At 46.7% G+C, this 14,772-nt stretch overlaps 1 protein-coding gene across 1 annotated transcript in view; it reads left to right on the forward strand.

Annotated features, from left to right (window-relative positions):
* Positions 1 to 14,772, forward strand: part of PAN3 (poly(A) specific ribonuclease subunit PAN3) — a 1,123,747-nt gene that overhangs the window by 819,987 nt on the left and 288,988 nt on the right. Inside the window, exon 17 of the mRNA XM_085621639.1 lies at positions 2,747 to 2,876. Within this exon, the coding sequence (XP_085477765.1) occupies positions 2,747 to 2,876 (130 nt within the window). The remainder of the gene's footprint in view (positions 1 to 2,746; positions 2,877 to 14,772) is intronic.

Consider the following 14,772-nt stretch of genomic DNA (forward strand, 5'->3'; position numbering starts at 1 on the left):
TACTGGGTGAACAAGCTATAATGGACACCAGTACAGCTTTGTGCACACAAAAAATGGTTGGCACAACTGTGTAAGAATTTTATTTTGTTTGCATTAATGATCTTGCACATTGGAATGTATTGAAGATTTTGACATACTAGAGTTTGAGCCCAGACTTTTGATCAAAGAAGAAATAGTATTATATAGTGTATTACTGTTAGAAATGTATTATTAATTGGAAAGTGGTACCTCTACCTCCTTAATAAACATACTCTGGTTAGATCAAAACACAGTAATGGGAGAATCTCTGCATAACCCCTGATTGGTAAGGCACAAGCAGCAGACACTCCCTTGTGAAGTATGTGCTACGTTCAAGCAGTACCCATAATTTTAAAGTAAAGATTACAACACAGTAAAATTCCCAGACACGTGTAGAAAACATTAATGAGCAGAATAACACCCAAATCATTAGAACAGGATAAGGGTAATGGGAGGTATGAATTTTTAATGATTTGAAGCAAAAAGAGCTTAGAAAGAAGTGATGGACTGGAACCTAGGCGCCAACTGATATGGGAGTGGAGGCCAGTTGACACCCGTGGACCTTTCTAGAACCCAGAGGCAGGCCTTTGTTATGAGTCAGTGGTGTGAATTCTCCCGGCTAAGAATGTGTATTCCAACTCTGCAGAATTAGGTGGCAGAACTTGTTTTAAACCAGTTCTACTTCAGGCAGCCAAAAATGCATTTTTACAAAGTTACTTTTCTGCTTAAGTTCTAAAAAAGTAGATTCTCCAAAATGTAAGAACTAAGCAGGAAATAACTTTGAATACTTTTTCTAGATTTCCACCTAGCTGAGGTTTTAATCCTACCTAGGCTTATTAGAGAAAGGTCTACCTAGTGAAATAGATTCTGACTTTTACTTCACTGTTAGGGCACACAAACCCCAACATATAAAGCATTGTATTTTTATATATTAGCACCCTTGCCTGTGGGCTTACAAGGCACACTTTAGGTTGGACATGAATAAATAAACAATTGCTTTTTCTACATGGAAAAGGCATTTTTCTTTGTGGTGTCACTGCAGTGCATTTAAACTGCAGAGTCAACGGAACACAGTGCCCCTGACAAACATATTTTAGTCATGCTTGTGGGTGGTTTGAATAACTCTGCAGCTCACATATGACATTCATCTTTCCATGCCGTAGGTGCACTTATGGCACTATTTTCAGGGAATGTATAGGGAAGCTAAATTGGCCAGTAAGATTTCCAATGTACAGCAAATGATTTAGAGGGAAAACCCAGGCACTTTAGTAATATTTAGCAGTGGTTAAGTGCACAGTCCTAGAGCCAGCGTAAATAGGGTCGAGGAAAAGACCAAAACTCTGGTGTGTCCATGCATAAGAGGCAGATTTGCTACAATTACATATTTTATAAAACACTCATGATTTAGAAATTAGCGATCCTGATTATAAGTAAATTTGCTAAATTTTTGAAATTTTACTGCACAGGTAAAATGTGAGGTTGGAATTTGTATTGCCATAGGACAAAATGATAAGGGTTGAGATGGAAGGTTGTACCTAGAATTTGTGAATTGTTGTTGTCCAGATCTTATACATGCTATCTTTAATGGGAAGAAATAAAATACTTTTTTTTAATAAAAAAAACTAGCGACTATTTCAGGTTAAAAATGCCAATACTGATTTAATAACTGAATTGAAATTCTAATGAAATCGTACCTACACAAGTACAGCTATTAAAATGATCTCATGTCACCCCCTATGTACAAAGTACTAAAGTGAGATCTGCCTGAGATTTAACTTTAATCTACGTTAGCATGCTGGGGATGCTTTGAAGCAGACCTTTCTTTTGGGAGTTGTGATGTTTCCCACGCCTCTAAAGTACAGAAGCTGTCTTTTCAGGACATTCCACTCCAACCTCAATCTGGTAGTTCTGCTGAATACATTGCTACACTTAAACAGGGTCAGTTGAGAATCAGAATCATAGATCACTTTTCAACTGAAGGATCTTTTTCCTTTCAAATTTTTAATAAATTACATAAACCAGTTGTAAAAGCGCTGTTAAATTAGTGCCTACTTAGAAAGCACTGATATCTATTCTTTTAAGAACTTAACTGCTCCGGTCTAGTCTTTGGCATACATTTACTAGGTTCTGAAGCTTTTTGGGAATCTATTTTGAAGCGTTAGAGCGTTGCCTACTATGAAATGAAGGGTCCTTCTACAAGATCCATAGTAGCGTCTCCATTTTCTTGTGGCAAATCTCTTTGAGACCCCCACAACTGTTGCTGCTTCTGTGTGCATCTTTACAGCACTTTTTCAAATGTGTTCAGTAATACTGCTACAGCTATTTAAATAGCTTTCCTTATTGTTCACATTTACCACAAACACACTGTCTGTTAGAAACCTTAAATCTGGTGAGGGCGTGCATGAACAAACAAGATGGAGTTAAACTTGCTTTCTAAAATCAGATCTCTAATGTTTTGTTTATAGAGCAAATCCTCATACTCATCCTTGTTTCACTTTTCGTTTCATTTATTTGGCATCTCTCTACTCCATTGATTAGCAAATGGAAGGAAATCAATATGGGTTCAATTCTTGGGTAAGAGGCTGAGAGGCTTCCCACATGCATATAGTGTAGTTGAAATGCATATTAGACCAGACGTTCTATGATCAAGGTCTTCTCCGGGTGTTGGATCCACATGTATTGACAACAAGCAGAAAAGCCAGTAATTGTAGATTTTATTTTTTTGTAGGTATTTACTGACGGACCAAAACAGGCTTCGAAGTGTCAATGACATCATGCCAATGATTGGAGCAAGATTTTATACACAATTGGATGCTGCACAAATGAGAAACGATGTCATAGAGGAAGACCTTGCAAAGGTAAATAGTTGTTATTGTCTTAAATGGAATTGATGGTAGTACTGAAGCTTCACAACAGCTGTCTTGCTTATAGTATAAAAAATTGCTAGCTAACCATAAGGTTACAATTTTTCTTGGTACAGTGCCAAAAAGATGTTCTACTATGTGTTTGGTTGCTTTTGTCAATGTAAATTCAATGTGACAAATATTAGATGCTCCTTTAGATATTAGTACTTCTGATTATACTACCCAGACTAACGACAAAATAAATAAAGAGATGTTATGCATGGCCCAAACCATGCCTTTGAGGCATGAGTGCTGTAGATACACATTCTTTGCATACTCCTGCCATCTAGTGTTGGGTCCGGATGTTTTCAAGTTGTTTTTCTTCGAAGAAGTCTTTTCAGTCACAAGGTAAGGTGACTTCTCCTTTTCGGTGATAGTGCGCATGGGCATTGACTCCATAGTTGGATTGTTTTTTTCCGCCATCAGTTTCAGACGTGTATTGCTGCGCTCCGGTCTGAAACCTTTTTTCGGGTTCCCCTCGGTGCGCAGTCCACTGTACCCTCGACGGTATAGTTTTCGTGCGCATTTTCTGTTCTCCGCGTATCTGATCGGTCAACAAACTTTACAGCTACAGTCAAAACCTTTTTGGGCGGACCTCGGGCTTAACTGCATCGTTTTAGCCTTCTGCCGATGGAACAGACTCCTTTTCAATTATGTCCTCTGTGCCACGTCAGGTACCCTCGCACTGACCTACAACAAGTTTGTAACTTGTGCATCTCACCGGAGCACAAGGAGTAAGACTGCGACGCCTGTAAGTCATTTCGGTTGAAGTAAACTCTGTGAACACCGGGCTCGGCGACGAGAAATGGAACACCAAAGCATTCAACACACTCCGGATATCTTCGGCGAAGAATCCAAACATGAAGAGGTTGAAGCATCGGCTGCTGAAGAAGAGGCCTTCTCTGTTCCAGAGTTGTATTCTGAACTCGAGATCGACTTGGAGTCAGAAGACATACCTCTGGGACAGGGTGCCGTGAGTATGAAAGACCCTTTGCCCCGCCTCCCAAACCTCTCTCAAAAAGCATAAGGCTATGGCACCACCTCTGCCTTCGGGCCAAGGTCGGCATCGAGACAATGTTTCCAACGCCCCGCCTTCTGGCTCAGCACCAAAACAAATAGTCAAGCCTTCCGGCTCGGGACCGAGTCGGCCAAAACCCTCCGTTCTAATGGACAAATCTGGTTCGGAGCCGAAACCCTCCGCTCCAAAAGAGAAGCATGCTTCAGAGCTGAAACCTACCGCTCCAAAAGTAAAGCCTATCTCGGCACCAAAGTCTTCGGTGCCGAAATCGAAGGACAACCTCTCCAGACCCAATTTTAGACATTTTTAAAGGTAAATTGGATCCTGAACAAAAGAAAATTTATATCAATCCTGATACAGGACACATTTTGGCTAAGACACTAGCCAAACGGAAACTTCCTTCAGACGACCCTGCCTATAAAATATCTCTCAAAAAAAAAAAACATGGCTACCAGCCCTGCTTATCCTACCCCTCAATCCCCTCCACCTTCTTCTCCACAATTGGCAATTATAGATCCTTTACACGTAACACCTCCAGGATCTCCCCATACACAACCTGAAGGGGATGATAATGACGACGAACACACAAATTTACCTGTAGATCCATGGAATGATTACACAATTGACCCTCCATTAGATGATGATCCGGATCTATACCCTGCAAAACCATCACCACCGGACGATAATGTCACTTAACAAGAGCATATTGCTAGAGCAGCAGAGTATCATGGGGTTGCACTACATAAAGAATCTTTGGAGGAAGATTGTGAGAAAGTGCCATCTTTCTTGCATGGTATGCCCCCACTTATTGCTGAATTTCTTACTGTACTTTGACTGAGTGTGCCCTGGGCTCCTGCCAATCAGATGCCCAGGACCTATGTTCCTTCCCTAAAACCCAAATTGGCAAACCCTGGCCACATGTCAGCCCCTGGTAAATGGTACCCTAGGTGCGCAGGGCCTTGTGACCAGGGAAGGCCTCTAAGGCCTATTGTGCCACCCTTAGGGGTCCTGTACCCTAACACAAACACACTGCCCTTGCAGGCTGAGTGTCTGGGTACAAAACAAAGAGTCGACAAGGCACACATCCCTGTGTGCCATGCCCACAACCTACACTGCCCTGGCATACATCAGCCACCCCTCTAGCTGGGTGCCCTATGCCAGTGGTGTGGGCACAGGAGCATGAGCCCTGTGCCCCTACAGTACCCAGGTCCATTCCTGGGCACTGTAAGTGCAGTGCTGCCATTTAAGAGTATATGGTGCTGAGAGCTCGTCAAACACGAACTCCACAGCACCATAATGGCAACACTGAAGACTGAGAAGTTTGGTATCAAACTTCTTAGCACATTAAACCCGCACTGATGCCAGTGTGGGATTTAATGTACAAAGCACTACAGAGGGCATCTTAGAGATGCCCCCTGAAACCCTACAATCCACGTCTTGTCTGAGAGGTTGCCTAGGCTGCCACACAGCAGACATGTTGCTGGACCCCTGGGTGGAGAGCCCCCACTCTCCTGTGCCTGCAGTAATGCACATCCTGGGCGAGGTGCTAGGTCTCCTCCCCCAGGATGGGCAGGGGGAAGCTTCAAAGGCATGCCACCTTTGTGAGCTTCTCCAGGCCATTTGCTGTACCCAGCAACTGGCCCCCACCGGTTCTGACCCCACTCTGGCGGGAAGACTGGCCGGAAACCCCAAGTAAGGACAGGGGATGTGCCAGCCTCTGCCAACCCCACCCCTCAGGTGGGGGAGGCGAGGTGAAGCACATCTCCGGGTTCTCGCCATCTTGAAGATGGGAGGCCCTGCCCAATCAGGACTAGGCTACTGCCCCCCTCCCACAGGAGAGTGGCAGTATAGGGGGTGTACCCACCCCAGGGCAGGGACCCATTGGTCCCTGCCCTTTACCTACCTATAACGCCCCTAAATCTAGTATTTAGGGGCACCCTGAACCTTCCCTCCTCAGATTCCAGATTCCGAAAAAGCAAAGAAGAACAAGAAGAAAGAAGACCTGCTGTGCAGCTGCTAAGAAGAGGAAGACACCAACTGCTTTGGCCCCAGCCCTACCGGCCTGTCGACCCTCGAACCTGCTCCTGCTAAATCCCGGCACCTCCTGTGGCCAGCAACCTCACAAACCCCAGAGGACCTGGCTACCTTGTGACTCTGAGCATCTGGGACTCCCATGAGCAGTGGCTCTGCTCAAAGCAAGTTTCTAACCCCTGGCATCAGCCTGGAACCGCGAACCCTGCACACTCTGCACCCGCCAAGCCTGGCCCATGCCGGAGTGGACAAAGACCCAGAGGACGTCCCCCCGGCGACTGTGACCCCGAATCCGGCACCCAAGGACCCACCTCGACGCTCCTGACGACGCCTGCAGCCTCAGAACCAGGGACCCCCCACCGCGATCAACATAGGGTAAGATTTCCCAACATCAAAAGGCACCCCTGCACCCTGTGCCCGACTCCTGGGTACCTACCTATATTCCAACTACCCAACATACCTCTCGAAGTGGTGGTGGCACCTGAAGAATCTTCGTCCCCGAGCTTGCAGCCTTTGTTCGTCCTTGAGGTTTCCCATTGAAATCCATAGAGCGCCCGAAGGCTCAAAAGCACCCTGCACCCAGCCGCCCAAGTGGCCCTTGCAGTGCAACCTCTACACCTATCTACTTCCCCATTTGCCCTGAGCAAGTGACCAGGAGCTCAGCTCCCACAGCCACGTGGCCTTCTAGTCAGCAGCCACCAACCAAGGCCCCCCTGCCTCCCATAGGATAACATTGGGCCTAACTCACTCTGTACCCGACTGCCCCTGTGCTGCTGAGGGTGTACCAACTGTACTTACCTGACCCTGGAAGACCCCTGAGTCTATGCCCAGAACCTTAACTCTGCCAGTCGAGTACTTCCCCAAAAGCCGATAACTCACTTTTGTTCCATAGGGTAACATTGACTGTTTTTTTCTGTGAAATTTCTTCTAAGCGTTGATTTTTGCAAACTATAAATATTCTTTAAAAATCGTACATACCGTGAAAACGTAATTACTTACCTGTTTTAGATAGATGCTCCAGTGCTGAGCCTAGGACCCAGCACTGGATTACAAAAGTAACGAGAACATACTTTACCCGTAACTTGAATTTTCTCCCATAGGAAACCATTGACTGTTTTTCTATGAAATTTCTTCTGTCGATTTTGCAAACTTATAAATATTCCTTAAAAATCGCCTGTATAACTTAAACACAGTTTCTCAACTGCTCACAGGTGGTACACTAGTGCTGGATCCAGGATCCAACACTGACCTAGAAAAAGTACCCATAACCCCACTTACCTGCTAAGTGAATTTCCTTCTATAGGATAACATTGGTAATTTGATCAGAAAAAGTTTCTAAGTGTCAACTTTTAAAATAGCAAAATATTGTTTAAAAATCACAACAGTAACTTAACTGAATTTACTCACTTGTTTCTAAGAACTGTCCCAGGACTGAATCTAGGATCCAGTCCTGGAGTTAGAAAAGTAATCAAGTGCACAAAACTTAAAATTCCGATTGAGCTCAATGTATTATTGTGTTTGAAATTGTGTTGCCTATTGCAACAACCTGTAACTATTACCTACAAAAGTCATTTGCATATTGCAAAAGTATTTAACTAAAGCATCTCATTCTGAGAAAGTATATTTTGATACCTATTGTTGGTTCTAAAATAAAACAACCATATATTTTTTCTTATAAACCATTGGCCTAGAGTTCAGTTCTTGAGTGTGTGAGACCATTTGCTGACTGAGTGTGTACAACAAATGCTTTACTCTGTCCTCTGATACTGCCTTACGGCTCGACCAAGCTACCACTTTAGAGAGTAAGGTTACATCTAACTTTAACCTCTGCCAATCCTCTGGGGACTGTGGACTCTACACACTGTACCTATTTGGGAACAGTATATACAGAGCCACTTTCTCACAAAGATTGTTTGAAACATTAGGATCCACACATAGGTCAAGCCAAACTCTCCCTATGTTTAAGGGCATGATGAGACATGCAGACATTTAAAGACCCCGTGCGAGCACGTATTTTTACTCCCAGACTTGATAAAAAGTAAAAAACCATCACCATCTGATCCTGTTTTAATTAAAGGACAGTTGCCTCTTGACTCGCTAGTAGTGTCCAATGCTCATAAAAGAGCAAATTCACAAACCTCTGGTGAAGCCCCTATCCACTATCACATCACAAACACACAGGGCCTACTAGCTAGGTACAACAGGGAACACTGATGAGATGGAGCAACTGCTTCAATATCTCTCAGATGAACCCCAAAGCAAAGCACGTTAGTTCGTTCAGGCAGGCAAACTCATTTCTAACTCTTCCATCAGATGAGCTTTCGATGCTGCTGACACCTCAGCTAGGGAGATTAATACCAGCATTCTCCTCAGATGGCATGTATGGCTTAGGATTTCAGGCTTTAAACCTTCGGTTCAGCAATCCATTATAAACACCCTGTTGCAGGGATTCTGCTCACGCACAGAACTATGCGCAGGAAACCAGGACCTCAGTGAATTGTGGTGTACCAAAAACTCACCTCAGTACCCAGTACCCCTATCCGACTAGCATCAGTGTCTCATTCGTTCTCCGTATCATCTCGAAGCTACCAATGATTAGACAACCCAGAACAAGCGACTTAGGGTACTCTCAGGAATGGTGGGAATCAGAAACACCTTTTCGTTGTTATTCTCCTATCAGTCCACAACAAGAGTAATTAGAGACACGGTAAAGTGTAAAATGTTTATTTTTAACTGCGCGCCCTAAGGAGCAGTACTTTGGCTAACATAAGCAGACAAATGATTAAAAACAAAACCATCAGCATTGTTACAATACCATAGAAAATGAAGGAAGACATCCTATTACAAATGAAAGTGGAATATAGCCACCCAGCCTTCGCTAGTAAGCTAGTTTTATGAAACTAATAGAAGGTCTCTAGGCTTGAATGGGGAACCCCATACCGTAAATATCAGCTTAGGTGAATCACATCACGGGATCAGCTCTGCTCTGTGTCTGGAAACTTTTTTCTCCAAAGTGTCTGAATCATGCATGCAAATGCAATATTAAAGGCACCCGAGTTTCAGATATTTCCAGCTGTGTGCGTGTTATGGCTAGAGCGTGGGACGATCAACCTGAATTCAAAAGCATACATTGTTATTTGACCCTGACGGCTTCTGCACAGAGTGTTCAGACTAAGGTCACGGTGCACGTCTAGGGATGTGAACAACAGACCGTTCTCATGTGAAGAAAAAGCAAGCAAGCAGTTTTTCTTGTAATAACAGCTACCTGCAATGTCGTGTGCAAAAGCAGCAAAGTGGCAAGATGGCGTTTTACCTAAAGCGCTTATGCTAACATAGCAATGTGTGTACATGGAACTCCGTCTCCACTACAACCCTTTTGACAAGCAACACCTGTTTGGTCCTGAAGTCGATCAGACTTTGGAAAAAATTAAGAAAGACTCGGAAGTGTCAAAGTCGATGGGAGCGCTCCAGTCCCCGTCAAATAGAGGCTCCTTTTGTCACTCCTTTTACAGAGGAGGGTCCAAAACCACAACCTCAGACGTTTCCTTTTATAAAAGCAACACCCAACCCTCTCCCTCTAGAGGATTTTATAGAGGAGGTTATAGAGGAAACTATTTCAAAAGTAGGGGTAGAGGTGCCACAGCGCAAAACTCCCCCCTTTCCCAACTAACAGTGACGTGCCCACATCCCCCCCGATGATTTAACTCCTGTCGGGGGAAGGCTTCAACAGTTTCTCCCCATTTGGCAATCCATAACATCCAACAAATGGGTGATCGATCTTATCCAACATGGTTATTGCCTGGAGCTTACCACCAATCCTCCAGATATTCTACCTTCCACTGACAAACTGTCATCAGACCACTTACGGTTACTCAAACATGAGGTGTAATCTCCCTTGGAAAAGGAAGCCAAGGAACCAGTGCCATTACAGTACCAAGGTGCAGGGTTTTGCTTTCTCTACTTTAGAATTCCCCAAAAAAGGACGGCTCCTTAAGACCAATTTTGTATCTCAGTGTGTTAAACCAGTAAATACTGTCAGAACATTTCCAAATGGTAAAACTTCAACATGTGCTTCCAATTCTACAGTAAGGCGATTTTATGTCCACACTAGACTTAAAAGACGCATACTTTCACATTCCGATCCATCCAGCTCATCGCAAATATCTCAGATTTCTGATAGCAAGCAAACACTATCAGTTCAAAGTACTCCCATTCGGAGTAACTACTGCTCCCAGTGTGTTTACCAAATGTCTAGCAGTAGTCAAACTCATCTCAGAAGACAACATATTCACATCTTCCCATACTTAGATGACAGGCTCATCAAAGCCAGCACACACCAGAAGTGTCTACAACACACTCAGACCATGCTAGACCTACTCCACTGTTTGGGCTTCATGGTCAACACTCAAAAGTCTCATCTACAGCCTTCACAAATACAATCTTATCTAGGAGCGACTCAACACTCACATGGCTCTAGCCTATCCCAATGCACCCATAATTTTCAGTATTCAAACACCGTTACTACAGTTTCAAGCCAACTAAACCTTACCATACAGGACTATCTGAAATAAACAGTTCATTATAGATTCCTTACCTTAGAATTACCCCCAGGCGTCAGACTGGATCCGGAAAGTTTTTCGTCAGCAGTACCCCTGTGCATTGAAAGGTGACGTTGGTTGGCTCCGCATTCGTCGTTGGCGCCGTGGTCGTCGGGATGACGGCGAGGTAGCTACTTAGAAGCCGGTCTTGCGTGCTGGTGTCAGTTCTTTCTTTGAACCAGCAAGCGCAGATCTGGAGAGAGTGGTACTCCCAGTCACTTTTTGACTAACTTTTTTGCGTCTTTTGTTGACTTAATTTTTTGAGTCTAACATCGGTTCCTGGTGCAAGAGGGATGCACGGCTTCAGGGCCTGCGGTTCCTGTACCTGACTGATGTTGGTGATTGATCCGCACCGCGAATGCCTCTACTGCCTGGAGCGCGACCATGACCCAAAGTTGTGCTCCGACTGCCAAACCATGGCCCCGAAGTCTTTGCGGGAGCGGTCCCGAAACCTACTCGAGGCCCAACAGTCTGCTCCGCATCGAATCCCAGTTGCATGGGAGGTTGAGGGACCAATCGCGGAGCCATCATCACTTTTCGTCTACGTTTTCGCAATCGGGGTCAGGTAAGTTGAAGCATAAGAAGTCAAAGCAGCATCGTCACTCTTCGACCTCCACTTGCCCGTGAGCTGACGCAGCGAAGGGTGCGGGTGGTCTCCTCCTACCGTGGCTACGGAGGAGGGAGCGTCTTACGCAGTGGTGTTGCGTAGGGTGGCCAAGGCCCTAAACCTCGAGCTATCTACTGTGACAGTCAGGACTGACCTCCTGACAGAGATGCTTCAGCCAGCAGCAAGCTCTTCGGAGCCCCTGCGGCCGGTAAATGAAGCCCTCACGGACATCCTTTTGGGCACTTGGTCCAGGCCCAACACAAGGGCGACCCCACTTTCCTCTCCCAACATCCCTCCCCCGAAAGCTTGGTGGTTCAAGCTTTAACTTCCCAAAGTGCATTCCCTAATGCACCACCGGACGGGGAATCCAAGAAGCTGGATCAGCTTGGGAAGAAGTTGTTTTCTTCCTCCAGCTTAGGGCTGCGGTCGGTAAACACTGCATGCCTGTTGGGCTATTATTCCCACTTCGTGTGGGATACGGTGGCGCAAGTGCTGCCTCAGTGTCCGGAGGATTCCCGGGCCGTACTCTCCCGTGCTATTGCCGAGGGGAGAGATGCAGCAAAGTTTACCATCCGCTGTGGACTGGACCCTGCCGACTCACTGGGTAGGACTGTTTCAACGTCGGTGGCGCTTCACCATCACATCTGGTTGAGATCGACTGGCTTTTCCGGGGATGTCCAGAAAACTTTGATGGACATGCCCTTTGATGGCTGTCGCCTGTTCGGCGACAAGGCAGACAGTGCGCTAGAGCGTTTCAAGGACTCTCGGGCTACGGCCAAGTCCTTGGGCCTCTCCACCACGCACCCTGCATGGTCTGCCTTTCGTGGGCACAGAAGGGGTGCCCCAACATGTTCCTTTCAGAATCACAGGCCAGCGCAAGCTGTTCAACCTCAGTGTGGTCGGGGACGTGCGAACTACCAATGTGGTTCTGAGGGCCAGCGGGCGGGCCAGTCAACCACCGTTCCCTCTGCAGCAGCCTCCAAACTCTCCTAGTCCGACCTTTCAGGCCCATCAAACACCAGTGGGTGGCAGGATCCGCCATCTCCTCCTCCACTGGCGCACCATCTCATTGGACAGGTGGGTATTGCAGATAATCCGAAGGGGCTACTCCCGCCCCTTCAAGACTACCCCTCCAGCCATGCCACCCCAGTACCATTGCATGTCGGGGGATCACCTGGCCCTTCTCCAACAGGAAGTTTCGACTCTCCTGGCCAAGGGAGCCATCGAGCGCGTTTCTGCCCCAGAAGTAGGTCGTGGTTGCTAGTCCCACTACTTTCTGGTGCCCAAGAAGGACAAGGGCCTGCGTCCTATCTTGGATCTAAGGGACGTCAACCGCTTCCTCCGGAAGGAGAAGTTAAAAATGTTGACCCTGGCTCAGGTCTTGTCTGCCCTCGACCCTGGAGACTGGATGGTAGCGTTTGACTTGAAGGACGCTTATTTTCACATCCCTGTCCTGCCAGCTCACCGGGATTACCTGCAGGTCATGGTAGGCCGCGAGCATTTTCAGTTTACCATGCTTACCTTTGCCCTTACCAGCACCCCTCGGGTGTTCAGGAAAGTGATGGCGGTGGTCGCAGCTCATCTGCGCAGATCAGGGGTTCCAGTCTTCCCTATCTCGACGACTGGTTGTTGAAGGAGGGCTCACCCCAGGCATTTGTCTCCCACCTCCAGACTACGGCCGACCTCCTGCATTCCCTGGGGTTCTCCATCAACGTGCCGAAGTCACACCTGACCCCCTCTCAGAAGCTTCTCTTCATCGGAGCGGTTCTGGACACGACGCAGAGTCGGGTTTATCCTCCCGCTCAGCGAGTCCACGATATTCGGGCTATGCTTCCTATCTTTCAGCCTCTATCCCTTGTTTCAGTCTCATGGCCTCCTGCTGGTCGATCATGCCAGGTGGCATATGCGAGCTCTGCACTGGTACCTGAAGTTCCAGTGGGCGCAGCATCAGGGGAATCTGTCCGATTGCATCCAGATCTCGGAGGGCACTGCACGACAATTGCAGTGGTGGCTCATGAACCAGTATTGGGTCAACGGCAGATCCCTCTCCCTTCCCCAACCAGAACACACAGTGGTGACAGACGCATCCCTTTTGGGATGGGGCGGCCACATGGGAGAGGTGGAGATCAGAGGCCTCTGGTCTCCGGTGGTGTCTGAGATCCACATTAACCTTCTGGAGCTTCAGGCGATCCGTCTTGCACTAAAAGCCTTCCTTCTCTCTGTTTGGGGAAGAGTAGTGCAGATGTTCACGGACACCACCACCACCGTGTGGTACTGCAACAAACAAGGTGGGGTGGGGTCGTGTACCCTATGTCAAGAGGCACTCCATCTCTTGACATGGCTGGAACATCAGGGCATATTCCTAGTGGTTCATCACCTGGCAGGTTCAATGAATGCCAGGACGGACAAACTCGTTCGCAGGTGCATGATGGATCACGAATAGCATCTTCACTCGGAGGTGGTGCAAGGTCTCTTTCAACAGTGGGGAGAGCCTTGGTTCGATTTATTTGCCACCGAAGAGAACGGGCAATGTCAGCAATTCTGCACGCTGGGATTTCCAGGGTGGCACTCGCTGGGCGACGCTTTTCGTCACGAGTGAAGTTGCGGTCTTGTATACGCCTTTCCGTCTATACCACTTCTGCCCAGAGTGCTAAAGAAGATATAGAAAGACCAGGGCCAAGTCATTCTTGTGGCTCCGGATTGTGTACGAAGAGTCTGGTATCCCGAGCTACTCAACATGGCCATCGATCCCCCCGATTCGACTGCCTCTTCGGGAGGATCTTTCGCAGCAGCAGGAGACGGTCCTCCACCCTAACCTGTCCAGCCTCCACCTCCTTGCATGGAGATTGAGCGGCGGCAGTTGACGTCATTTGACTTGCCTCCTGAAGTCTGTGATGTAATCTTGGCAGCTAGGCGTCCCTCGACTAAGATCGTATACGCCTGCAGACAATGTTCCCTCTATTTTTTTTCCTGTGTGTGGCAGTGTAAGGTCTCTGTGCACTGCAGCCCAGGCAATGTGCGGCGGGAACCAGACTGCACGTGTGGGTGCAGCGCCAAATATCACTCCAAATATTTGCTTTAAAAAGTGAAAGGACAGTGCATTTCCACACCTGTAGCACCACATGAAGGGTCTAAAGGCAGGTGTTCAATTTAGATACACACACCATGACATGAATTGGTTACACAGGCAAGTACAGTTTGGTTTTAGAAAAGCACAAGACTCCAACGAAGGTACCTTAAGATTTTACTGAAGATCCTCAACTCGAGCACTGTTCATAGGGTGGGAAAATGTTGGGAGCCTATACAAGATCACATATATACAATACCCCTTTAAATACACAAAGTGCAAGCACTGGGTCTAGCCTCACAATGACCCCGGCGCCTTTTCTTATTTTCCGGCTCCTGAAACTACTGAGCTTAAACATTGAGTTGCATAAAAACGTGTTGCAATACTGTACCGCGCATTGGCTTGCAATGCCAAAGCAGTGCGTAGTAATTGCAAGGAGACTGACCCAGCATCCCCCAGCTTGTCAATGAGTTGCCTTACACAGTGTTTGGTTAAAGTTAGAACACCCTTTCAAGCAATAATACAGCAAA

This window comes from Triturus cristatus, chromosome 8 (assembly GCF_964204655.1).
Source record: "Triturus cristatus chromosome 8, aTriCri1.1, whole genome shotgun sequence".
Lineage (NCBI taxonomy): Eukaryota > Metazoa > Chordata > Amphibia > Caudata > Salamandridae > Triturus > Triturus cristatus.